This window comes from Leiobunum rupestre, chromosome 6 (genome assembly GCF_980474605.1).
Source record: "Leiobunum rupestre chromosome 6, qqLeiRupe1.1.hap1, whole genome shotgun sequence".
Lineage (NCBI taxonomy): Eukaryota > Metazoa > Arthropoda > Arachnida > Opiliones > Sclerosomatidae > Leiobunum > Leiobunum rupestre.
The window spans coordinates 56,882,054-56,909,165 of record NC_143389.1 but is presented as its reverse complement, the minus strand read 5'-3'; the positions used below and the strand labels follow the sequence as shown (position 1 = coordinate 56,909,165).

At 36.7% G+C, this 27,112-nt stretch overlaps 1 protein-coding gene across 2 annotated transcripts in view; it reads left to right on the top strand.

Annotated features, from left to right (window-relative positions):
* Positions 1 to 27,112, top strand: part of LOC149942714 (uncharacterized) — an 81,884-nt gene that overhangs the window by 17,763 nt on the left and 37,009 nt on the right. For both annotated transcript variants that reach the window (XM_090177052.1, XM_090177051.1), the window contains exons 2-6: positions 7,248 to 7,416; positions 10,159 to 10,263; positions 14,588 to 14,664; positions 22,833 to 22,968; positions 26,213 to 26,277. In XM_090177052.1, coding sequence (XP_090033178.1) covers positions 10,159 to 10,263; positions 14,588 to 14,664; positions 22,833 to 22,968; positions 26,213 to 26,277 — 383 coding nt within the window. In that variant the 5' untranslated portion in view covers positions 7,248 to 7,416. The remainder of the gene's footprint in view (positions 1 to 7,247; positions 7,417 to 10,158; positions 10,264 to 14,587; positions 14,665 to 22,832; positions 22,969 to 26,212; positions 26,278 to 27,112) is intronic.

The window sequence follows — 27,112 nt, the reverse complement described above, 5'->3', positions numbered from 1 at the left end:
TATTAACTTTGAATCCTAAAATTTTGAGGTAATCCAGGAGTAGTGGAGTGTCATGGGGAAATAAATAACTAAGGCATGATTTGTCCAAAACTTTGAAATTTTGACAACACATCAATTGATATTATTTCTTTGCTGTATAGGTTAAAACATTTTTATGAAGATATGGTATATATTCGAGGGTCGTTCACAAATGAAATAACACAGTATAATTAATTGTTACGTCAAAAAAGGTCACATATGTTGATTGTATGCCGGAATTGTATTTCATACTTGTTGTTTTTATCATTTTTGGGTGCCGGCTCCTAACGTCGTAGGCATAAGCCCCCTTTTAGAATCTGCCGCCATGACAATTATTTCACGTCACAGATCACGATGCAAAACGCCACACGGTCCGGCGAAATAATCACGTGACCGCCATGGGCGTCTTAATGTCATAGCTTACCTATACGCGTTACCATGGCAACGAACACGAGCAAGCTACGAATAATACTATTATTAGTTTTCTAGAGCTAAGACCACAAATAAATAAATCATCTGACAAATTGTTGTATGTTTTCCTGATAGAAAAAAATCTTGGTCATAAACAAAACGTCATACAGAAAGTTACAAAGTTCAGGGTATACCAGTATTTTCCAAATCGTTAATATTTTGTGGGTTCCACCTTTTCGTTTAATTCCAAGGGAAAAAATCCTCACGCTGAAAAACAAGCTTTAATTATTCTTTTCTCCATAAAGTTAATTCGAAACCTTTCCAGCGAATTCGACGTCAATCTCGAAATAAATGAGATACGCTACGTCGAAGGTGATTTCGGGTATTTCGTAATATTGCCCCCTCCCTCCTCCTGTTTGGTATTCCGTTGAATTTTGGCCAGAGGTGGAATGTTCGCCGAAAAGAATCTAGCGACTTCCCGCGTCTTTTCAGACCATAGATACCTTTTCTCTTAAATGAGAATTTAGGGTTTGGCGCCAAAAATTGTTTTCTAAGAATTTCATTGTTTTTCCGCGTTGGAATTGAATGAATTTATTTCGTCAGAGATACGGTAGATACCTCGTCATAATATCATCACAGGGCGGAGTTACAAATATTTAAATATTTATTGGCGTAGAAAATTTCTTTTGAACACTTGTCTTTTAAGAGTAATTGCATTGTGACGTCCTAGTACGTCACCCATGCTCTTTCCTATAGATAAAAAATTTGCGACCAAAATGGCGGCCATGGCCAAAGCTACAGAGTGCTACTACTCTATAGAGGGAGTAGTTGCTTAAAGGGCCACAGACTCATTTTAATTTCGGCAGGAATCCATACATCTACTTGGAATGCATATCGCGGCAGATTTTCGTCTCGATGTGTCTGACGGTTTTTTTGACGTCACTATGTTAACTTAACAAAGAACAACGTAGAGGTCGGCAGTCGATTAATTTTAATCCACGAATAAAATTTAAATAATATTTAAATAACCAATAGTTGAATAAAAATTGTAAAATGTTTAAATAATCGAAAGTGAATAAGCCTATTATTTAAATAAAACAATTATTTAAATAAATGCTTGGTTGCGTAAAAAACATAATTAAATAAGTTAAAATGATATTCTTTTGACCAACGTTTTTTAAATAAATCGGAAAATTTGTGGATAATGAATAAACAATTCCGAACACTACAACAACGTGGGAGGGGAGCGCGCGCAAAGGGATTTTTTCTCTCGTAGGCGGGGCCAAAGCCGTCAGAGTGATCTTACCACACGCGATACGCCAGGATAAGCATTCTAAGTAGAGGTATGGATTCCTGATTTCGGATTATCCACTCGACAAATCGTTGCTAATCACGATAAATCATATATCCATATGCAAATACAATCACGTGAAAAATCAATGCATTTCTAAAATCAGTTAGGGTACGAAACTTTCAGATTTAACAAAGTGGGACGTTTTTCCTGGCAGCATAAACACGTTGGCGTAAAGGGAAACAAACATTTAAAGGCCGACTACATAAATCTTCGGTTTACTTTGTCTTTCACTGGAAGTAGACTGACTGCATGGCACACGTGTATTGCAGTAAGCCTACTTCCAGTGAAAGACAGAGTAAACCGAAGATTTATGTAGTCGGCCTTTAAGAGATAAGCCCTTGGAGGTTCGAATTTATTTACACTAGATGGCGCTAATTTAAACGTTTTTCACGGGAAGGGACTAAATAATTAAAAACAAACACTATTTTAAAGTTCAACTAAAGAAAAATTAATAATAAAAATAAATTCTATAAAATTGGGTTATTTTGTGGAATATATATTTAAAGGATTCTACGCCATCTTTTAGGAATTTAAAAAAATAATCACCCCTATAAAAGCATCTTCCCCCATGAACACTCCATCTTCGCAAGTTAAACGTTTCTACCCCCATCTATACTGATAATATTGTGTTTTTCGTCATTTAGCAGTCGGGGGGGGGGGGGGGGTTAAGTTTGTTTATACTTGTTTTAAATTATTTTTTATCTGTCACGTTTTACCCATACAGGAAATCATTTTGCTTTCTTCATAAACGTATAAATAATTAAGAGCTTCCAAAAGGAAGTTGTTCGTTTATCTTAATTGTTTATCGAAGGCGGGTAAATATTTTGACGTTTTTAACCCTTTGCCGTTCGACGCCTTTTCTTAACGGAAGCGATACGCCTTTCGCGGTGCTTCGCTTTCGTCCGCGGTGCGCGATTGAGTATACTTTTCTTTTGGGATGGTTTAAAGTGGCGACTTTTCGTGTTTTATTACGGTTTTGGAAAACTTGTATTTTATGTATCCCAAATACTAATAATAATCAGCTAGGCTAATACCATATGTAACATGATTACTCATAAGTGTGCCTCTGATTAACATCTTTGTATTAAAAATTTAAATGAGACCTTGTTTCACAGCCACCAAAGAAAATGCGGACTAACGTCGCGTGAAACTGGTTTCAGCTTCCTTCCCTCCCCGCCAGAACTAGTTTTGATGACGATAAAACCGTCATCGACTGGGAAGTGACGTCAATTACGTCATATCCTTGCAACAAGGTCTCATTGATTAATTAATTAATTCGGGTGGTCGGGTTACATGGCGTAGGAGGGTGGTGGCAAGCTCTTCATGCCACGCGAGCCAACAGCTCCTTACACTTAACTATTACCGTTAACCTCTACAATTTTTTATGGAAAGGGGAAACGGAAGAGCTCGGGGGAAAACCCCTTTAACTTTCAAACTCAACGCAGAAGGAGTTGTTCCGAGTTTTCACCAACTCATTCTTAGTATACCTTATTTCAAAGACGAGAGGAAAACTGAAACGGCGCAGGTGCGATCTACGTCACAAGATGTCGAGCTGAGCTTCCTCCCTGTTTTCTTGTAGCGTCTGACGTAGACCCCAACGCCGCGAAATTTTGACCGGCGGCGGCGAATCGGCGTTCAAATGAAATTTCGATTTCGTTGTAGGACGTTTTAGCAATCCCTTTTCGAGGAGTATAAGGCGTTACCGTAAACTGGCTTTTATTTGCACTACGCCAGGGCTGGATTAACCATTAAACGAGATAAGCAATTGTTTTTATTGCAACAAGAGAATTGGGGGCAACAAAAACTTCCTATTAAGCTCAATTCCCAAACTTGCATGATCCAAATTTAAGAAACATTGGAAACACTGCCTTCGAGTGTGACTTACAAGGAGAGTACCCGAGGTGTTTATTGCCGATTTTGTTGAAAGTCGAAAATATTTTCTGGATGCGCTACGAAATAGTGCCATCTATCACAACGGTTTTTTGTTTTTTTAAATAGAAAAACAACCGTATTTAATATTTAAATAAAAAATGTGCATCAGGACTCGCGAAAACCGACTCAAATTTGAGACTAAACTAAAAATGCATAAACTCCCGCGAAAACGGAAGATAATTTATACCCAAGATAATAAGTGCTCGCCGTCTAACTACAACAAATAAAAAAATAACGCCTAAATAAACTTGCTACAAATTCAAGCCCTTCTGATTCGACGTATACTTTGTGTGTATATGTCGTTCTAAACCTCTTTAATCAGTTCTTCTTACCTTCTTTGACGTGATAATCGTGATATGGTCGGAATTCAAAATAAAGAAATACAAATGAAATGTTAATCTGTAATTATTTTATCCCACGTACGAATTAAAACCGATTTCACATGCCACCATCCCCTCCACAGAAACCACGATTCCAGAAAGTGCGTGGGAAAATTATCGTGTATCCTTAACCGTGAAAGGGTCGCTTTTAAATCTTGTTTCTTAAACGGTTTTTTATTTTATTTTTACAAATAAACTGTTTGTATTGTTTATTTCTTCTATAACATCTGGTTTTACTTTCTGTTTTGAACAAATTTTAGATTTATGGCGAAATTTTCATAGTAAAACGTGCTAGAGAAACTTATTTTATCAGTAAAAAATTACTTTCATATTATGTTTGAACAAATGTTGTAATTTTATTTCGGCCTGGTAGGAAATGTAAAATTTATTTTAAATCGAAATTTTCCTATGAGAATCAAAATAAAGCCATGTTAGAATTATTTCCAATTTCTTTCATATAGGAAATTAAATTGGCTTTTTATATTAAATTTTGAATAAATTTGTTAATTATATTTCATTGGAGGCTTCAAAAGTCGCTTGATGACTTAGGCCTAAGGTGGTGCCTTGGGTATTAGCCTAGCTGAATAACGTTAAACAAATTAATTAAAATTTCTTATGAGTTTTTAAAATCTTTAAAATTTCACGATATTCTTTATTTTAATAGCTATACGATAAAAAATTCTATAATAACGTTTTTTCTTAATTTTTGGCGGTATTCAAAACTAAACAAAGACCGAAATCAGTAGCGGTTCTTTAGGCCAAATACCCCAAACTTTGGAAAAAAACCTGTAAAAAAAGGTTTTACGTTTAAAAAGGTCTTTGTCCATAAAAAGAAGAGTAAATTCTTTTTCTTTGAAAGGACCCTCAGAAAAAAATGTTTTTCCTTATTACTCGTAATGACACGCGAAAGTTTTGAAATAATGGATTACGTTTTAGTATAGGTACAACTTAATTTCTTCTTGACAAACGAGACCCAGACACGGTCTAACGGGAACGGTAGAATTATTATACCACCACTATGATAACGTCGAATAACGCGGGTAATGTTCCCTTTAATGGATTCGTGGCTTTTTTTTTCTCAAACTTATTTGATTGCCATGCGGGAAAGTGGGCCCTTTTTTCATTGAGAAGTAAATGTGGCGTACAGTAAATTTGGCATTTAACTGTCTTGGAAATGATGGCACTCAAGCGGGGGTTGTTGACTGGCACTCGAGCGTCTGCACGCTTCAAAGAGGCCTGCCGTATTTTGGTTTCTGTATCATTGAAAATAGAAAGGATTCCTTTGTATTTGGGTATATTTTCTGCGCCGTGACATTCTTTTGTGGGATTATGATTCTCCGTCGTGGAATCCGCGACCTACTTCGGATTCGAACCTCTTCTTCGCGTCAGAACGGTCTCTGTTTCTGGAGCCGCGTTTGCTTCGTTTTATCTCATCGTGATACCTCTGTATTTGCTGGAAACTATTGGAATTGATACGGTTGGTGCCGTAAGTTTTGCATTCTAGTTTTCATTTATTCGACGTTGCTCTAATAGTGTCCAGTGGCGTCGCCAGGGATTTCATTTTGGGGGGCCAACTATTTCTAGTAGAACTTAGATAGGATGAAATGCCGAATATATATTTTTCCCTAACACACTTAAGCGACCTGATTCCCTAAGATAAGCAGTGGCGTACCTAGAGGGGCGGCATTGTTCATTCAATTACAAAAAATTGCGATTTTAGAAATGGTTACGATGCACAATAATACGTTTATTTAGAAAAGCTACAGCTGTTTCGGGACATAAGCCGAATTTTTTAAACCAATACAAAGAATAAATAAGTTTGCAAGTCCTACTGAAGTAGCGCTATGTTGTCTTTGTGAAAGTGTTTGGCCTGTTTAGCTAGGAATTTATAGAAAGGTCTATTTGAAAAGGTTTCCAAAAGGTCAGGGAAACGTCAGTGAATTTGAAAATGATTACAAAATGTCAAGGAATTTGAAAATGTTACCTAAAAGTAAGGGAATTTTAAAATGACCCCAAAAAAATCAGGCAAATACATTTTTGAAAGAAAATATTTTTCAAGATTTTTACCTCAAACCATTCATTGTACAAAAATGGTCAAGGAAAATTTGGCAATTTGGTCAGAGAAAACCTGGAAATGTCATGGAATTTAATTCCGGAAATTTGGTAATTCGTTGAAATGACTGTCAAGAACTATATTATACCGGTAAAAAAGATTCATAAGTAAATATCCTTACGCAGTTTAATATTTAGGTTTATTCTGCCGCGGGAAATTCCTGCCCTTTGTACCGTCCTCGAATATCTGCGCAAATATTTGGGTTTCTTGAACCCCCGTTGTTTGGTTGGCCTTATCTCCGATGCCGGATTCAGCGCTACGAACTTCTTAATTTAGCTCCCGTTTTTAAGAACAATGCTTTTTGTTTGTGTTTATTCGCTAAATTTCGACGGCATAGCGCATTTTATGTGGCGAATTTACGATGTTGAAAACCCGGCTTTGAACTACATCGAACCATCGGCAATTTTACCACTTTTAACACCTTTGAACTGAAGTGAGGGGTAACTACGTCAAAGGGTTTCAAATTGTTGGCATAGTTTATTCGTAATGAAAAACCGTTATGTATTTATGGCATAGTTTATTCGTAAAAAAACCCTGTATTTATTTAATAAAAATTACTTTTGAGAATATTTTTTTTACAGTATTATCTTCCCCTTACAAATCAATCAAGTCCATTCGACCTATGATTGGTTACCTAAATAAATTATTTTTTTTAATAATATTATGGATAGTAAATACGAGAAATAAGACCCAAAATAAAATATTCCCTTGTGCCATCTAGGAGCAACAAACACAGCACCACACACAAGGAGAACGTCAAACGTCATGCATCTTCTCGCGTACAGTTTTCATTGGTTAGATGCTCTAGCGCTTGCTTCCGTCGGAAGGGGAATATTCGGAAATTGTCTTCCCCTTTCCGTAAAACGTTCAGCGTAAAGGTTCGTCCAATGAAATTTGTACACACCGCGTTAGCGTGTTTAAAGGCTAGCTGCGTTCTCCGTGTGTTTGTTGTTAATAGGTGCCATTGACCAATAAATATTTATGTTAAAACTTGGTTTTACTTTTTTTTAAATAAATGTTTTTTTTTTGTTGTTTCCAGATATCTAACACCGAATGGATTCGTGAGAAGTTGCGTGGACTAAAAGAACCTATTTTTGGTGGTTTTGTGGTGGAACTTGTCTCATTTTCTTCTCTGGATTCGAATCGAGATGTGGAAGCTTGATCGGCATCTTTCAAGCTGATAGCCAGCGTTCCTTCGTTATGCATCGGTAGGTTCACTCGTTTGATGTTTTGTCTGTCCGAAACTATTTATGCGAGAAATCCTCATTAACTCTCTTAATGGACTTTTTTTCTTAATTAGTATAAAATACCAATTGTTTTAATTAAAAGTTGTATGCAAATTTAGGGTTGCGAAACTTTAATTCGAGAATGTGTTGAAATATTTTGCGATTCTTTTGATTGAAAGGATCTGATGTTTTAGTGTTAAATACGGTTGCGGGAAGGAAAATATTTGCTAAATAGAAAGTAAAGAAATTTATAAATGCAAGTTTTATATATTTTATGGCACTTAAAAATGGGTTTTCTAGTTACCATATAACATTAGCTTTCCTTTAGAATCTGCGTTGAATCTGCAAAGGTGCGTTTTTCGATTTAATGTGAAAACCATGATTAAAAACCCATGCAAATAGTATAGAATAATATCCTTTCGTAGAGTGGCATTGGTTTTCGTTTTAGGCACTTATGAAAAAAAAAAACATAAGTGACGTTGCGTGATGTCACACCGATATAATACTCTATAGAAGAATGACCTTCGATCTTTTTTGTGTAGGGGGGGAGGTGTTTGCGAAATATTTGTTTACTTTTCCCATTACCTGCTGAGATATTTCAAGAATTTCCGATAATTTCCGATAATTTACGACTCTGTTTTCGAGAATTTTTAGAGTGTTAGTTGACACTGGCGCGCGAAATATTTTGTCCAAGACGCGCGAAGATATTGGAGACATTTCCTAAATTCCTTGGTAAAGCCAGAAGCTTGTAATATCTCTTACGAGGTAAGTATCAGTGGCGTAGCTAGCATGGGTGACACCCGGGGCGGTTATCATTGTGTGCTACTTACTAGTCTCTAGTTTGTGTTAGTTTTTATTTTTTAAGGGGGAAGAATACGGTAAAAGCCTCTTTTTCGTTCAAGCTGAACGTTTCAGTTTTAACAATTACATAATTGAATTATATTTTTCTTATTAGGCTGAACCTTCCTCTAGTGCTTAAAATAATTTTAATAATTCTAATATTAATAGTTAACGAGATATAAGGTCCTAACTAAAGGGTAGTTTGGGCGCTCGCCCAACTTGTTTAGCTCCGGGGGTCCGAATTAAAACGTAATAACTTAATTACTTTTAAATTTTAAATTGTCACAATTATTTTAAGCACTAAACAAGAGACTGCTACACTCAAATATTAATTTTATAAGTTAAAATACAAATTTAAAAGAGTTCAGCTTGAAATAGCGCGAAAGTAGACAATGGCCACTGCAGTCTTCCCCCTTAACGATCGGGTGTCACCCCCTAATCACGCCCAAACGGTTGGCACCCGGGGCGGTCCGCCCCCCCTAGCTACGCCACTGATAAATATCCATTTAGGCGGCTTCAATGAAACACGCAGTTTCGCAGGCTCGAGTGGTGCAAGGATATTTAGTTAAGAGTGCTTTCTCGTACGATATATATTATGCCCTTCTGGTAAAGCTTAGTTATTTTTCTAAAATTTCCGATTATTTTTCGAGTAAAAATTAAAGTTTCGAAATGAGAAAGCTTGATCAAAACTCAGTTTGTATAGAATATAGTTATTTTTTGGGGAAAAATAAAAAAAATTAAACAAATTACTTTTTAATGGTTTTTAATGTTCTTATCGATATAAAATGTCTAATAACAGTAAACATAATACAAAACATTAATAGTGTTACATTGTTTATAAGCAAGAATGTATTTATTTATACTCAGGGAGAATGAATATGTCGAGATTATTTTTAGTGTTTCTCCAATTCCTCCCGAGGGGTCGGACACTTGCCATTATTTTGTACGGGATTTCGTAGAGATTTTGGCGATTTTATCATTACTTTTTGAAGTGATTTTGGGATTTCAATGTTAATTTACCATAGCGAGAGTTAAAAGATTTTGGGATTTCAGGCAAAGTGTACGGGATTTTGGTAAATGTCCGACCCCTCGGCTCCTCCGCTTTAATAAAATCAAATAATACTGCAATCTCATTGGTTCTTAAAAATTACGTTTTTCGACGCGATTAACGCTGCTGCGAGGACGCAAAAAATAAGACCGCCTCCCTCCCCCCCCCCCCCTTAGCGTGACGGGGTTAGGGCCTCAACGTGTCCGTCGATAGTCTCGACATATTCATTCTCCCTGAGTATAAATAAATACATTCTTGTTATAAGTTTAAACTAGTCTAGAAGTTTAGTTTTACTTTTAGATTCGAAAAAATGAGGCGAAAATGCCTCGGTCATTTTCCAAATTAAAACGATTTAAATTTATTGGAATATATTCGTTGAACGTGGAATTTTTTTTTTGGAATAAATATTTTGGAACAATGCTTACGTTCAAATAATTAATAATTGGTCCTAATCCTCGCCTATCTATTAGACCGCACTCTACGTACGTATTTGGCCCAGTCGGCGTCGAAATTAGCATATGTGTGTCGGGAGTGATTCTGGGCCGGATATCCATTGTTGTTGGGCTGGTCATTATTGTGGACAGAGGGGGGTTAGGTCACGTTTCCAACAAAGATGACGGACTGCTAGACAGACGGAGATGGAGAGTGGAACGGATTATTATAATTTTTATTGTTCGTAGTGACGCTCTCCGTTATAACCGCTGATGGAGTGGTATTATTACCATCGTGTCACGTGACGAGAAAGTGAACTAATAATGATGTCTGGTGACCATTAAGGGGTGGGGTCGTCGATATCCGTAATCCGTCTATTGAGCGTCGTCTGATTTCTGTCGTAGATGGTGTCTCGAGAGGGAAAGCAGGAGGAGTCGGATCTGGCGTGGATCCAAACACTCTTCCCAAATGACAAACTCTATCTGGACGACAGGGGCACACTGTCTTCGGTACGTATTTTGACACTTTTTTCCATCATATTTGCATCGCCGTCTTTAACCTATTGGAGGCCCTGGGCACATTAGGATAATGGGGCCCCTATGACCGTGACAGAGCACTATTTTGTTAGAATAGATTTTTTCGAAATAAATATGTTTTTCGGTAATAAATATCGGTTATCGTTTGATGATCTGGCAGGAACTAGGGGCCCCATATCGATCGCGGGGCCCTGGGCACGTGCCCAGAGTGCCCAGTGGGAAAGAGGGGCCTGCATATTTGGTTAATAGAACATATTTAGGTTACCTTCTAATCTTACTAGAATTTTCTGCGAGCGATTTTAAAATTATTTTGAATCAGAACGGGTTTAGGTTACCTAAGAACGTGTACTAAAGTTCTCCCTTTTTAGATTATTTCATCAAGAACGTGCTTAGGTTGCTGAGAACGTAAGCGTGGTCCCGTTTAAGGATATTAAATGTTTTTAAATTATTAGTTTTCATTATTATATAGTTTTTAAAGGCCTAGGTTTGCTTCTGCCTGTCCCCCTTTAAAATAACTTGCCTGAAACGCAAATACCCTGGTGGTCGGGCAACCGCTGAACATGTTGGCCCACCACCAGGGTATTTGCTTTTCAGGCAAGTTATTTTAAAGGGGGACAGGCAGAAGCAAACCTAGGCCTTTAAGCACTGTAATTACTATTTTTTGGGTTCAAATATTGAGATTTAGAGGCGGTTTTTAGGTTGAATTTAAAGATTTTCCAATTCTATTTAGTTCGGATATGTGAGTGTTAGCAGGAATCCATACCTCTACTTGGAATGCTTATAGCGGCAGATTTTCGTATCGATGTGGCTGACGGTTTTTTTTTACGTCACTATGTTAACTTAACAAAGAACAACGTAGAGGTCGGCAGTCGATTAATTTTAATCCACGAATAAAATTTAAATAATATTTAAATAACCAATAGTTGAATAAAAATTGTAAAATGTTTAAATAATCGAAAGTGAATAAGCCTATTATTTAAATAAAACAATTATATAAATAAATACCACTTTTATTCAAATAAATGCTTGGTTGCGTAAAAAACATAATTAAATAAGTTAAAATGATATTCTTTTGACCAACGTTTTTTAAATAAATCGGAAAATTTGTGGATAATGAATAAACAATTCCGAACACTACAACAACGTGAGAGGGGAGCGCGCGCAAAGGGATTTTTTATCTCGTAGGCGGGGCCAAAGCCGTCAGAGTGATCTTACCACACGCGATACGCCAGGATAAGCATTCTAAGTAGAGGTATGGATTCCTGGTGTTAGGTATTTGTTTTAGCCGTTTAATGCGCATTCCACGAAGCCAGGAAAATAAATCCAATGGTCCCCTTCGAAACAAACCCGCTGAGGTTCAATTTTGGATCTTTAACGTTAGCGTGATGGTTTGTCAATTGAACAGACACGCGGCTCAAGTCTTCAAAGTGTTTCCTCGTGTTGGCTATAATCGGCGTTATTGAGGACAAAGTATTTTTTTTCTGACGTGTTTATTTCTATAAATAATAGATTTTCAAACATTCGTGACGTAGTCGTAATACAGAGTTTCTAACTAAAAACCCATCCGCGACATTTAATATTTTATGAAAAATCTCAATGACTGCCCCGGAGAGACGCCTATGGTCAGAACCGGTAACGACAATTTGATGGTTGTAGGGACGATGGTATCTCTTGCTTCCAAACCAGCCGCGCGATTTGAAGCACTGGGATATTGTCATAAGTAACGTCATATAAGTATGACACTGCTTATTCTCTTGAGCTAAGAATGCTTTAATAAGGTCAGACTCGTAGATATGTGCAGGAATCCACACCTCTACTTGGAATGCTTAACGCGGCAGATTTTCATATCGATGTGGCTGACGGTTTTTTTGACACTATGTTAACTCAACAAACAACAACGTGAGAGGGGAGCGCGCGCAGAGGGATTTTTTCTCTCGTAGGCGGGGCCAAAGCCGTCAGAGTGATCTTACCATACGCGATACGCCAGGATAAGCATTCCAAGTAGAGGTATGGATTCCTGCATATATGAAATAGCATAGATACCTTGCGCTGCATACGGGCCCGTGGGAAGAACACGCAAGAGACAGCTAGCAAATACCCATATTTTCTGGATGCGCAACGTATTAGTGCCATCTATCGGTGTTCAAAATTAGTATTTGGAATATTTTTTCTGGATGCGCTACGTAATAGCGCCATCTATCGGTGTTCAAAATTAGTATTTGGAAAATATTTTCTGGATGCGCTACGTAATAGTGCCATCTATCGGTGTTCAAAATTAGTATTTGGAATATATTTCCTGGATGCGCTACGTAATAGTGCCATCTATCGGTGTTCAAAATTAGTATTTGGAAAAAATAACGCGGTAGCTTAGGCTTAATAATGTTGATAGACCTATAGTAACGTGGAGTTGAATTAACTTGTAATTTTTTCTGCTTTTGGTGGAAAGATGGCGCTATAACGTAGCGCAACCAGAAAATACGCGTTGTCTGCTAGTTGTCACTTCCGTATCAGTCCCTTGTAGAATTGTGGATCTATACTATTTCGTATATCAATGGTCAGACTACGTAAAAAGATTGACCTCCCTCCCTCCCTCCCTCCCTCCCTCCCTCCCTCCCTTCCTTAGAAAATGGTCAGCGATCGTCCATAGCCAATGACCATATAAATAATTACCTGGCTAAGAGCTGAAAATTTGTTTCTGGTCTTCGTAACTATGCCCGTCGAGAAATAGCTTCCGCCAGCATTTTTAACGGTGCAGCCGAGGCTTATTAAAAATTATTATTACTTTTGAAAGTGTTAATTTAGGTGGGCCGGGTTACAATGGTGGTGGTGAGCCTCTAAACGTTTTTACCGGAGAACTTGCAAACTCAACGCGGTAGGATTGTCTAAGAGTTTTCACCCAGTGCCACAAGTTGGAATCGAACCCGGCTCCTCTTGCTGGGAGGCAAAAGTGCTAACCACTCCTGCTCTTCGTTTCAGAAACGCATTATCCGAGGGGCTGATCACTCCGCGTAATCGGTGTACAGAGCCGTACCTTTGACTGTACTAATGGGATTACGCGTAATCTTTGAAGTCCCTGCCTTTGGCAGTGCTAATCTAAGTGTAATCCGGTGTACAGACTTGCTAAGAGTGGTTAGCCCCTCGGCATTATCTCCCAAAATGGCATTCCGAGATAAAATCGATTTTACTAATTGTAATGAAAAATAACAATACTACAGTATTTAGGTAACTGAAAACTAGTTGTTCGGGGTTTCTTTGAGTCCGCAATCTAAATATGTCAATGACTATCGCCAAAATTAAGTAAATTTGACATATTCCGTTTTGTACGTTTATATTTGGCTAAAACTCTTGGCAGGCACGCATTACTGAGTAACGGTCATTGTGTCTGTTACCTGCCGAAGAAATTAGAGCAAATGAAATTATACGAAAAAGATTTTTATTGGTTAAAAACGACATCATGCATTTCTGCAAATTTCCGACGGTCTTTAAAGCGTTTCTGCGGAGTATTTTCGAAACTTTTCGATTTTAATGCTTCTTTGCATTTTCACAGCTCGGAAATTAGACCAGATAGAAAAAAACGGACTTCAAATTTGGAATCAGCGAGCTAATATTAGCGCGAGGGGCATTCAAACTCATAAAGTCAAAAATGGTCGATAATTAGTTTCTGAAACGCAATATCCCTCGGCGGACAATCGTTCGGTGTCACACTTACGATAATAATTGACTTACGGCATTGTACAGATTGATTAGGAGAACGACCCGGGTCTATTAGTGGTCGATCCGCCATGACTGCGGGCTCAATACTTCAGGAAATAAGCGATTGTTTATTTGGTAAGCGTGGTTACTAATCATTCCGCCGGATATTTAACGATTCGTATAGGGCGCAGTTTACTCCGGTTTCGTTAACAATAGCCGGCTTTATTAAAAGAAGGCCAATTGGAAGGCGACGAAACAAAGCTCAGTTTTTTTTCAACCCGGATTAGCCGACCCAAATGAGCCGTTAACTTTACCGTATCGACGTAAATTTCCGTTTGGCTGGCCCCGTATTGTCTGTGTGGGTTGCGAAGGTTCATTCCTTTCTCGACGAGTAATTGTCATATTTTTACTTCTTCTTAGGAGGGGGGAGTCTAAGTATTATTAATAAGCTGCAGGCTAATTTCCGTAAGCGGAAAAAATCACTAGCATCGCGATGGCCAACCGTTGTTTCGTCGTAAACGCTATGGGTTGGGGATAATGTTATCTCTCTTTGTATCCTTTGGCGTTTATCTTAGGCGTATTAATGATTGTAATTTATTTTCAGCGGAAAGCGTTGCTCAGGAGCAAATCAGCCACTCTCAAATTGCAACGAGCCCTTTCCAGGAATACCAAGAATGAAAGGTACCTTTTCCTTATTATTTATTAGATGTGAAATTACTCGGGACAATTACTCTTTATTGGGGAGGTGAAGCCGATAATGCCACGCTTGTTATTATTACAGAGTCATAAAAATTGATCACCTACTTTAAATCTACATTAATAATTGGACTGGGCGCCCTGGGAGGTCTGGAGAAATGTCGCCAATATCAGGGCGCCTGGGGAGATAGTGCTTATTTGGTCAGGGCGCCTAGAGGTTGGGTTATGGATAGCTGGTCAGCGCGTTTAGAGGCTGGGTTACGGTTGACAGCTTGTCAGGGCGCTTACGGGTTCGGTTATGATTGATAGCTGCTTAGGGCGCCTAGAGGTTGGCTTTTGATTGATAGCTGCTCAGGGCGCCTAGGGGTTGGCTTTTGACTGATAGCTGGTCAGGGCGCCTAGAGGTTGGGTTATGGTCGATAGCTGGTCAGGACGCCTAGAGGTTGGGTTATGGTCGATAGCTGGTCAGGACGCCTAGAGGTTGGGTTATGGTCGATAGCTGGTCAGGGTGCCTAGAGGTTGGGTTATGGTCGATAGCTGGTCAGGGTGCCTAGAGGTTAGGTTATGGTCGATAGCTGGTCAGGGTGCCTAGAGGTTGGGTTTTGATTGATAGCTGGTCAGGGCACCCGGTAAGGTATCACTGACAGCTGGTCAGGGGACAGGAGATATCGTTGAAAGTTGGTCAAGCGGCCAGATGTCTCATTTTTTGTAAAGGGTTTTTTGTTCAAAACGATCGTTTGAAAATGAGTGATGTTTTTAGCTCGTCCGCCCTTAAAAAGTGCCATTGCCCCTGTTCTGTCTGCTTTTGAAAAAAGTCGTCCTCATAAAAAACCGCCGCCCGTGAATCATACGTACCTTTTGTAGAATACGGTAAATGTCTGAGAGTAAATCCTTTTTCGAAATTATGGAAACACTGCTTTAATAATGCGGGGGAATTTTTCGGGCCGCGTGTTTATCTATTTCGTCATCGGTTTTCGGCGAATACCAGGAAACGAATCGAAAACGAGGGAAATTTATCTCCGTTTAGCTTTTCTTCGAAATTATTCCTTGTAAAGAAATTGTAATTTCAATGGCAACGTCGAATGGTTTGATCGCGCGCTTTTTAAAAATAATTTTTTCTTATCATTTATTTGTGATTACATTATAATGTTTTCAATTCGCTTACATTTCATCGCCATTTAAATCCTATTGTTGGGAAATCGTTAAATTTTCTTTTTAAGCGCGCGTAAATTGTCAGAACGTTATTATCGGCGCCTTGACCTCTCTCAGCTGACCCCGCCGGAAAACGAAATCTGCGTTTCGGCATTCCAACCCGAGACGGCGCGGGCTTAAAGCTGCTGATATAATGAATTGAAAAAGATTTTCGACGTCTCGGGCTGGTCTGTAGCCTAGATATCTGTGTTTTCAACTGAGAAATTGTTTCCGGGGTGGCTTACGTGGTTTCTGTATTTGGCCAAAATTCACTATTCATTTAAAGGTATCAGGTGTGCTACGGTACCTGGAAAACCTGAAATTCCTGGAAAAGTCGGGGAATTTGAATATGGGTCTAAAAATCAGGGAAAAGTCGGAGAATTTTAAGAATTAGTCTAAAAATCAGGGAATTTTAAGAATTAAGTCTAAAAATCAGGGAAAAGTCAGGGAATTTTAAAAATTAGCCTAAAAATCAGGGAAAAGTCGGGGAATTTTAAGAATTAGTCTAAAAATCAGGGAAAAGTCAGGGAATTTTAAAAATTAGCCTAAAAATCAGGGAAAAGTCGGGGAATTTTAAGAATTAGTCTAAAAATCAGGGAATTTTAAGAATTAAGTCTAAAAATCAGGGAAAAGTCAGGGAATTTTAAAAATTAGCCTAAAAATCAGGGAAAAGTCGGGGAATTTTAAGAATTAGTCTAAAAATCAGGGAATTTTAAGAATTAAGTCTAAAAATCAGGGAAAAGTCAGGGAATTTTAAGAATTAGTCTTAAAATCAGGGAATTTTAAGAATTAAGTCTAAAAATCAGGGAAAAGTCAGGGAATTTTAAAAATTAGCCTAAAAATCAGGGAAAAATCAGGGAATTTTAAGAATTAGTCTAAAAATCAGGGAATTTTAAGAATTAGTCTAAAAATCAGGGCAATGTCAGGTAATTTAATTTCAGTTGCAAATAGGAAACCTTTACTAAAATTCAGGGTAAACAAACACAATATTTTTCCACAAAATAAGTCAGGGAAAAACCTGGAAAAGTCAGGGAATTTGAATGTGAAAATGGTTTGGTGGCCGAGTGGTTAGCACTTTCGCCTCGCAGCAAGAGGAGCTTGTGGCACTGGGTGAAAAACTCCTTCCGCGTTAAGTTTGCAAGTTCTCTCCTCACTCGTTCTAGAGATTTTCCACCGAGTTCTTCGGTTTCCCCTTCCCTAAACACTTGTTGAGGTTAAAGGTATTAGTTGTGTAGGGAGCTGTTGGCTCGCGTGGAATGAAGGGCTACGCATTGTAACCCGGCCACCTGTTTAAAAAACGCGTATAAAGTCGATAGATGATAATTATTTATTGTGGATCAATGAAATTCACATTCTATTTTTCCATTTAGTTCATAATCCATACTACGTGAATGATTAGTAAACTCTACAGAATACCTCTCCATTTTATTCAAATCGTCTCACGTAGTTTTTGAGAGTATCTCGCTAGAGGGAATTTTTGCTTTTAGTTTTGATTTTATAATAAAAATCAAATCATTTTTTTTAATTAAATCGAATTTTTTTGAATTTTTTTAATTTTATACAATTTATGGCTCTTTGATTGTACAATTAACGGATATTTTACTTTTATCGGTTAGCTAATCTTGAATTAAATTAAATCTTAATTAAATTTAATTACTATTTAATATTTTAGTTTGCTCATATTTTCTGTTTTAATTTTTTAAGAACCTACTTTTGGCCAATTTTTATTTCCCCATTAAAATACATTGTGTTATTTAAATCTTGATTTTAATACTAATTTCTGCGAAAAGATATAGACTTATGGTGATAGGAATAATACTATTTCCTTACCTGAGTTCCAAAACCAGGTAAAGTTATTCAAAAGAGGATTTCAACCTTTGTTGAAATATAAAAATTAGGCCAATGTAATTTTAAAGTTTTCGATTTCTTACCATTTTTAAAAAGCATGGGGTAACGCTATTTTCTGAAATTTAATATTTTACCAAAATTTAGTTTTTTAAGATACCTGATTATATACCACATTTCAGTCCGAAATTGTTCGAGAAAACACAATTTGATATATTTCATCTATTTTTATTCTGCGAAGTTACGTAGCATTAATTAGCAGTATAGGGAGATGAAAACCACTCGTTAAAGATAAATTATAAATATCATTCCTTTAGTTCTAAGGGACAACTTGTTTCTCTAAATTATCCGATGATTGCCTAACAAATTAAGCTTCCACTTTTTCTCAAACACCGCTGAATTTTAAAAGATTTGAGAAACTCGCAACCCCAAAAAAAAACTGCCAAATCTGATATCCGTTCTTAAGCTGCTGGGAAAAACCTTGAACTTTGACTAGAAACATTATGCACGATTTCGATGGCGCAAAAATAACATACACACACTCGTATAAGAGAAACTTAATTTCCTCACTGTGTTTTCTCTCTCCTACGACGTTCATCCTTGGAAGTATGAAAGAACAAGAATTAATTCGGGTTAATGGAGAATGTATAGCCGCGAATATAGTTTCCCCGCCCCTACTGGGAGGAAGGGCCGAAGATTATACGAGGAAAGAAGACGTGGTTTATCTTCGTGGAATCACAGAGAGCGTATTCTCGGTTTCACCTAGATACATTCTTTGGAAATAGCGAATATTTTTGAATATTTTCGTTAAGCGAAAGCGTGCTTATAAACGAAGTCGACGATTGAATTTATCTGCGCCAAAGCTTTCGTATCATTCATTATTCTATTATTTATTTGCCGGCGGCGATAGGAATTTGGCGCTAGTTATCAATAATTCGGAACGTGGGTGGGGAGTGACATCTATTGGCGAGGGTTGTCATTTCTTCCTTGGGAAGTTTTTGGAACGGTGTAAGAAGTCACGCTGACTTTTACCCCTTACCTATTTTAATTCATATTGAAGTGTAAAATTGCCAAATTTTCAGTACCTCTACGGACAAATTCACACGAGCTTAAACATTTTTTGGCGCAACTGGGTTGGTAAACACACTTTTCGAATGAAGTTCTGTAAAACAGGCCCCCGTTTTCGTTCACACGTTTCATCAGAAATTAAGTAATTAGATTAGTTGATTATATTATTATTAAGTGAAATTTCGTTAAAAAATATTCTTAATTTTTAAAAAAGTACCTTTGATACAATTAGTTATTAATTTTTCGGAAAAATTAAAATTGAAACATAAATTACTTTTTAAGGGTTTTTAAGTTGTTATCGATATAAAATGTTCAATAACAGTAAACATACTACAAAACATTAATAGTGTTACATTGTTAATCAGATTAAAGCTAGTCTAGAGGTTTAGTTTTACTTTTAGATTCGAAAAAATGAGGCGAAAATGCCGCTTTATTTAAATTTGCAAACAATATTAGACTAATCATGGAATGAAAACTTTTATTTTTTTCGGAAAAATACGGTCATTTTCCGAGCGGAAAATTTTCTGACTTACAACACTAATACAATAGGGGGTTTATTTTCGCTTGTTTCGGGATTTCGGAGTAGGGTAAGAGGAGTAAGGTTGTGACGTCATTTTACTCCGATTCTGTGATGGCGAATAGTTTGAGTCGGAGTAAAAACGTTTTTCCAAAATGGCTGCCTGTGGCCATTTTAGCGGACAAATTCTGGCTAGCAGACGACAAAATCCGATGTACTCCTTTGCACCTCCTTTTTAGAAGGAGTAAAAAGAGTAGCCCTAATACTCCGGAACGAGCGAATAGTTTATGGGGCGGAGTAATTCTCATCCCCGGAACAGGCGAATAAAACGTTTTAGGGTAAAAATAGTACACTTTTAGTCCGAGAACAGGCGAAAAGAAACCACCTAATGTATGAACCTCTTTCTAATGGGGTGTATAAAGTATTCAGAAAATACTCCCCTTTAAAATCGGTAGTCGACTATAGGCATATGAAACTCAGCTAGGTTAATACCCAAGGCAACACTCTCGTGGGAACTTCTTACTTTATACTCCCTTTAAAATCTGTACGTTGATTATAGGCATATGAAACTTATGCACAACCTCTGGTAATAAATTGTATGTAATCTGAGCTAGGATAATTCTTTAGTAAGAGATATATCATACTTCTGGTAATATCAATATTTTCTTGAGGATGAAAATAATTTAATATTGATAGTTGACTTACTAATAAAATTGGCCCAGTAAATTTAACGTTTGTTCTGTAAATTTTCCCTTCAATCACACGGAGTACCTAAGTTGGCCAACCGTGTGGGAAAACGACGTTTTCCGCCAAAATGTTGGTTCGTACGTGAATTTCCCTGAAGTAAAATAATAAACTTTAACCCGTATATGTTCTACTTAAAATTTTATTTAGCGCAAACGGCGTAACGTACTCTGCGCGGAGCCCGGGGACACGATGCCATACTATACGCGCTCGCTCCTCCCCCTGGTGGCAGAAATTCTGAAAGAGCGCCGTTGAAAGAGACATAAATATTTCATAAAATAAATAACGTATCTATGCAAATATATTCTTAGTATAAGTGTTAGCGCAATGTTTTTCGGGGTCGCTTCCCAAATTCCGATACCCTCCGAACCGAGGGGGGCCTATTGACAATATTTCCGAGCTATCTTATTCGTAATATGTAAAAATATGTTTCCCGCAATACCAGTAGCCGTCAAAAGGCACCCCATTTTGGAGTTGTTTGAATGCTTTTTTTCTGCTATCTTTTCCCTCGTCGTAATTCAAGAATTTCTATTCGGCGTCTCTTTATGAAGTTGGTCCATTTTCGGAATACTTTTTAAAAATACAAGTTAGCCAAAAAAAACCCCGATGTTCTTTACCGTATGACCAGAAGTTTATGAATGAAGTATTCGGCTTTCTTTTACTTTTAATGTCGCAGAAAAAGTTATGTTGCGCTAAATATATCAGAGTGACTTTTTAAAACCATTACGTCGGTAAAAATATGGCTCACAAATAAGGAAATAAAATGTAATTTTTACGTTTTACGTCGACAGACAGCGGTTAATTTTGAGCCGTGATAAGGTGGATAAAATGTTGGCGGTCAATGCAATGCGAGAATCTTATACTCTGCGGGCTTTTTGGGTTTTATAATAGACGAATATCCAGGTGTGGAACTTTTTTGATTTTTTTATTAGAAATCAAATCAATAGCTTTTTGATTTTATTGATTTTTAAGCTATTAATTAAATCAATAGTTTTGATTTTATTGATTTTTAAGCTATTAATCAAATCAATAGTTTTGATTTTATTGAAGTGAAAAGAAGCACATTGTGAAAAACTAAATGAAAAGAGACTTAAAACGGTTTTAAAATATAAATATAAATATATTGTGAATTTTAAAACCGTTTTGTCTCTTTTCATTTGATTTTATTGATTTTTAAGCTAAGTTTTTTTCTTGATTGATTTTTAAGCTATTAATCAAATCAATAGTTTTGATTTTATTGATTTTAAGCTATTAATAAAATCAATAGTTTTGATTTTATTGAAGTGAAGAGAAGCACATTGTGAAAAACTAAATGAAAAGAGACTTAAAACGGTTTTAAAATATAAATATAAATATATTGTGAATTTTAAAACCGTTTTAAGTCTCTTTTCATTTGATTTTATTGATTTTTAAGCTAAGTTTTTTTCTTGATTGATTTTTAAGCTATTAATCAAATCAATAGTTTTGATTTTATTGATTTTTAAGCTATTAATCAAATCAATAGTTTTGATTTTATTGATTTTTAAGCTATTAATCAAATTAAGTTTTTTTCTTGATTGATTTTTAAGTTATTACGCTATTAATCAAATCAATAGTTTTTTTGGATTTGTTTACTAAGCTATTATTGGTTTTTTTTTCAGTCTATTTTACGGATAATTTGCTTCTATCGGTTGTATAATTTTTAAACGAAATAAAATCTTAATTAAATTTAATAACTATTTAATATTTTTAGTTTGGTGCTGTTCACAAATTACGTAACGTGGTAGGGGGAGGGGGGTTTTGCAAGCGTTACGAAATGTTACGTGGGGGGGGGGAGGGAGGGTTCACTAAAATGATCTTATTTTTCATATCGTAGAATAAAATTTTCATCACTTTCAGAAACAGTCGCAATTATTAAAAACATAAGCATTTTCATTGGTTTAGTCACGTTTAAAAGAATTTCATACCCATGGGTATAAAGTGTTGCGTAAAAATACAGTTGTAATTTCAAATGTAAATTACAAACAACAAAATTTAGTTCCTGATCTTATTGTACTTTATTACCAGCATATTAGTTGTTACGTACTATAATTATTTAAGGGGGGGTTCGATATTTGTTACGTAATTTAAGAAGAGGGGTCTTTCCATTTGTTACTCTTTGTTACGAGGGGGAGGGGGGAGTCCAAAAAGTGGTTTTTCTGCGTTACGTAATTTGTGAAGAGCCCCTTTGGTGAGACTTGTTTGGTATTTTCCTTTCCTCTATTGAAATAACATTATGCGATTTAAATCAATGATTTAAATCAAATTTATTTGAATCGGCCAACCCTGCGTATATCCGACCGTTTATGAACGTTTCGCGTTGGACGTTTCGTAACGTGCTTTACACTGAAAAAAACCTACTTGTCATGGAAGATAGAACTTATAAACCTCTGGTGAAACGTATTTGGTATCCAGTACTTTTTAGGCTTGGGACGCTTAATTTATCTCCTCGTGTCGCGTCTCCCAATTGCAGGCCCCTCGATTCGTGGCGATTCAGGGCCATTTCTGGCTAAAAGTATTTCTCAGCCAATGTTTTAAGCGCGTTCCGTAACGTGCGCTTTCCTCCGTTTGCCGAAATTTTATTGAAAATGAACGAGCCTCTTCCAAGATGGCTAGATTTATCTTCGTTTGATGGCCGCCGTTTTATAGGTACGCGCGTAAGACTGTCTAAAACTTAGTTTGTGTGTGGTATTTTTTTACGACTTTTTCGAAGGTAGTTTGAGACGTTATTAATATTTTATTTACCTTTTGTTTTATTTTTGTGCCTTAGTAACAGAGTTCATTTGACGAAACGTCAGTTGTCCGACCCGGAAGCTCCGCCGTTCGCCGCTGGTCACCATCACGACAACCACAATGCAGCCAAAAGGAGGCAATTTATCATGGAATGTCCCGTTCAGTTTACCATCGTAAGTTGACATTTTCTATAATTTATAAGCCCCATTTGCAAATCGCTTAAAAGTAGCGCTTTCAAATGATTCATTGAATAGAGTTAATAATTATGATATATCAGATTTTATCAGATTTAGTTAATATGGGTCCGTTAGTTTAAACCGAAACTAATCTGAATTCGTAGTAGACTGGCAGATGTCAGATAACTGTTCGGTAAATCCGAGGGGCTGATCACTCCGCGTTATCGGTGTACAGAGCCGTACCTTTGACTGTGCTAATGGGATTACGCGTAATCTTTGAAGTCCCTGCCTTTGGCAGTGCTAATCTAAGCGTAATCCGGCGTAATCGGTGTACAGACTTTCTAAGAGTGGTTAGCCCCTCGGGTAAATCAGAGTTTATCAGATTTGGTTAATATGGGTCCGTTAGTTTAAACCGAAACTAATCTGAATTCGTCGTAGACTGGCAGATGTCAGAAACTGTTCGGCTAACTGTATCAGATATATCAGATATCAGGGGAATATAAAACATTAAACTGATCTGATTACCTTCAGATATCTAAAAATTGTGACCTGAATAACTTGTTCAGTTGGACGTTGGAAGCGCTACTTACAGGGAAACAAACATTTAGAAAGAAGCCTTAAAGAAGTTCGATTTTAATGTTTTTAAACTAGATGGCGCTAATTTATACCTTTTGGCGGGAATAAATATTCAATGATTTATTACAAAAAATCCGCCTTGACAAAAATTACCATTAAAATTCATTGATTAGAAAATTAAAACTTTGACGTTTGACTGTTGGCGCCATCTGGTAAGACTTGAGGCATTTAAAAATCGTACTTTAACGACGTTACCCCTGTAAATGGTTCTTCTCCCTCGAACAATATATATCGGAAATGTAAACTTTAGTCTGTCAATTTAACTTGGGAAGGATAACTATACCTGTGTCAGGCGATGGAAATTTATCCCTTACATTGACGAGACTTAAGTGACGTGTCCTCCGGATATGAGTCCTCAGTTGACCATTGAAATACGGGACTCTCCCCAGTTGTACATTCTCCCATTGTGTACCGTCTTATTTAATTATAAACGGAAGTCCAATTGCGTGTCAAACGATCCGGATATCCGTCAGCGCGCGCCCACCCTCGCGTCTCAACAGAAGTAGATGATTCAATCCTCACGTCAGAAGTATCCAACGCCCTGTACTGTTATTTGGTATTTGATTATTAGTAAGGGGGAAAAGCCTCTTTTTCGTTCAAGCTGAACGTTTCGGTTTTAACACTTACATAATTAGACTGAACCTTCCTCTAGTGCTTAAATAATTTTGATAATTCTAATATTAATAGTTAACGAGATATAAGGTCCTAACTAAAGGGTAGTTTGGGTGCTTGCCCATTTTGTTTAGCTCCGGGGGTTTGAATTAAAACGTAATAACTTAAATACTTTAAAACTTAAAATTGTCAAAATTATTTTAAGCACTAAACAAGAGGCTGTTCTACACTTAAATATTAATTTTATAAGTTAAAATACAAAATTAAAAGAGTTCAGCTTGAAATAGCACGAAAGTAGACAATGGCCACTGTAGTCTTCCCCCTTAAATGTGATTTTAAAATATTGTCAGGAAAATGCATTTTGAGTTAGAAAATATTTGGCATTTTGAGTTTCTAGGAAACTATTTTGCATTTGATATGTGGAAAAAAATTTCAAAATATTTTTACTGTGGTACCATCATCGCAGCTCTTGTAGAGAAAATTCGTCTGCTATTTACTCCCGTGTAATCATAGATGGCGATACTCAGTTACTCACTTACTTAGAAGCAGACGAACATTCGTACAGTGCGAGGAAAACTTGACTTAATTATTTATTACTAATTAATAATAATAGTTAAAAGTAAACAGTGTATTTGTAAAAAAACATTACTTTTATTTTGAGCTGCAAAAACCATTTTACATTTTACATTCCGCATTTTGAAAATTTGTATTTGGAATTTTGAGTTATTTAGAAAGTATATTGCATTATTAAAAATAAAAAACATTTTGAACAACCCGGGAAATATATACATTCACCTCCATTGAAAACTGCCTGCATTTTAATTTCATTTTTACGTCCTAGAGATTATACACTTTTGGTTATACGTACTAATAAACCATATTAATTCCCCTACTTTCTACATTTCGCAATATTCACAATGGTGTCAAACTCATCCTCGCTTTGGCTATACTCAGTTGCGACCTTAGAAAAGATAAATTTAATCTAGAAATAGCTTATAAAAAATAAATACACCGTTGACTTTGTGCGGAAATTGAGATAATACGCTCGGGTAAACTGATAAACAAACTTCCGCCTGTCAAATTTCAAATCCAAGTATAAATATCTTCGCTAAACTTGGCAATTCTGTATAATATATACACGATATTAACAGAACTCAGCCAATTCCTATTTTTACCTATTATAGAAGAAAGGTACTAAATTATCTCTTACTTTGATAAGTATCTAACTAAGCAGTTTCCAATGGTGGCGATTTACTGCCCAACCGTATCGAAATCAAAGTGCGTAGGTGGGGTGGCGGAGTGGTTAGCACTTTCGCCTCTCAGCAAGAGGAGCCGGGTTCGATCCCAGCCTGTGGCACTGGATGCAAAACTCGGAACTACCCCTTCCGCGTTGAGTTTGCAAGTTCTCCCCCCGCTGGTTTTCCCGCGAGTTCTTCGGTTTCCCCTTCCATAAAAACTTGTAGAGGTTAACGGTAATAGTGCAGGGAGCTGTTGGCTCGCGTGGCGTGAAGGGCTTGCGACCACCCTCCTACGCATTGTAACCCGGCCACCTGAATTAATGGCTTTAAACGTCGCTTGATTATTATATTTACTTAAGTAGAAACCATATCAGCGGGAACCCGCGAAGGTCCATGTTTCGAGCCAATAATATTAACTATATATGATGGGTACTTCTCCGATACGATGTTATATTATATACTTCTGTTACTATACAATAATGGTAAATGAAATTACCCCTAATTAACGTAATTAAGACGGAACACAATGGTTTTTCTGATATCTGAAACTTTTTATCGAATTAGCGCGCGCTAGCTTTTCAAAACGTGGGCGCTGAAAGATTTACCTTTCGGCAGATATAAAAGGGCTCTTCTAATCGTTGTTAGTGTTCGCGCTTTTGTATTCGCGATATGAAGTAACGGGCGGTAATAGGCGATCGTATCGCTTTGTACCGACCAAATGAGGTTAATGGCGTGTTTTCCTTTCCACGGCGCAGGGAGTGCAGAGCCAGGACCGACATCTTTTCCTCTTCCACGATTTCTTGCTCATCGCCAAATTGAGGTAATTCTTGTTTATTTAGAAACGTTCTTGAAATACATCTTTTTTTTTCTGTATTTGAGTTTTTCATTTCGTAGAAGTGAAAATGGAAACGGGAGAATTATTAGGTTAAGTCAATTTTTAGAGTATCACCCAATCCACTCTTAAAAATCAAATCAACAGTTATCTACTAGGGATACGGCCTATATATCGGCTATTCGTGGCCCATATTAACAAAGTTTTCTATCATAACTAAGGTTGTTAATTTTCCGGAAAAATAAAAAAAATGAAACATAAATTACTTTTTAAAGGTTTTAACAATTATCGATATAAAATGTCTAATAACAGTAAACATACTACAAAACGTTCATAGTGTTACATTGTTAATCAGTTTAAACTAGTCTAGAGGTTTAGTTTTACTTTTAGATTCGAAAAAATGAGGCGAAAATGCCGCTTTATTGAAATTTGTAAACAATATATTAGACTAATCATGGAATTAATTTTTTTATATTTTTTTAAATACGGAAAATTTTCCGACTTACAACACTAATCATAACAGTAGTGTTTATGATAAAATCATTGTCAAAGACAGTTCAGTACACTGTCATACCATTTTATTCTAATTCTTCACGGAAAAAAGTTCGCACGAGCATATACGAATTCATGTTTCTTTTCATTTTACGTGATACATATTTTCTATCACAAATCGAATATCGTAGTTTTTTATTTGTTTACACTCGTAACCCTCTGTCTAAAAAAACGGATGATCTAGCTTCTGAAGTCTGGCATACGTGGCGCGACCAATCAAATCAGATATTATCATTAGTTAATCGAGAATTTTCTTATTTTTAAAAGTTTT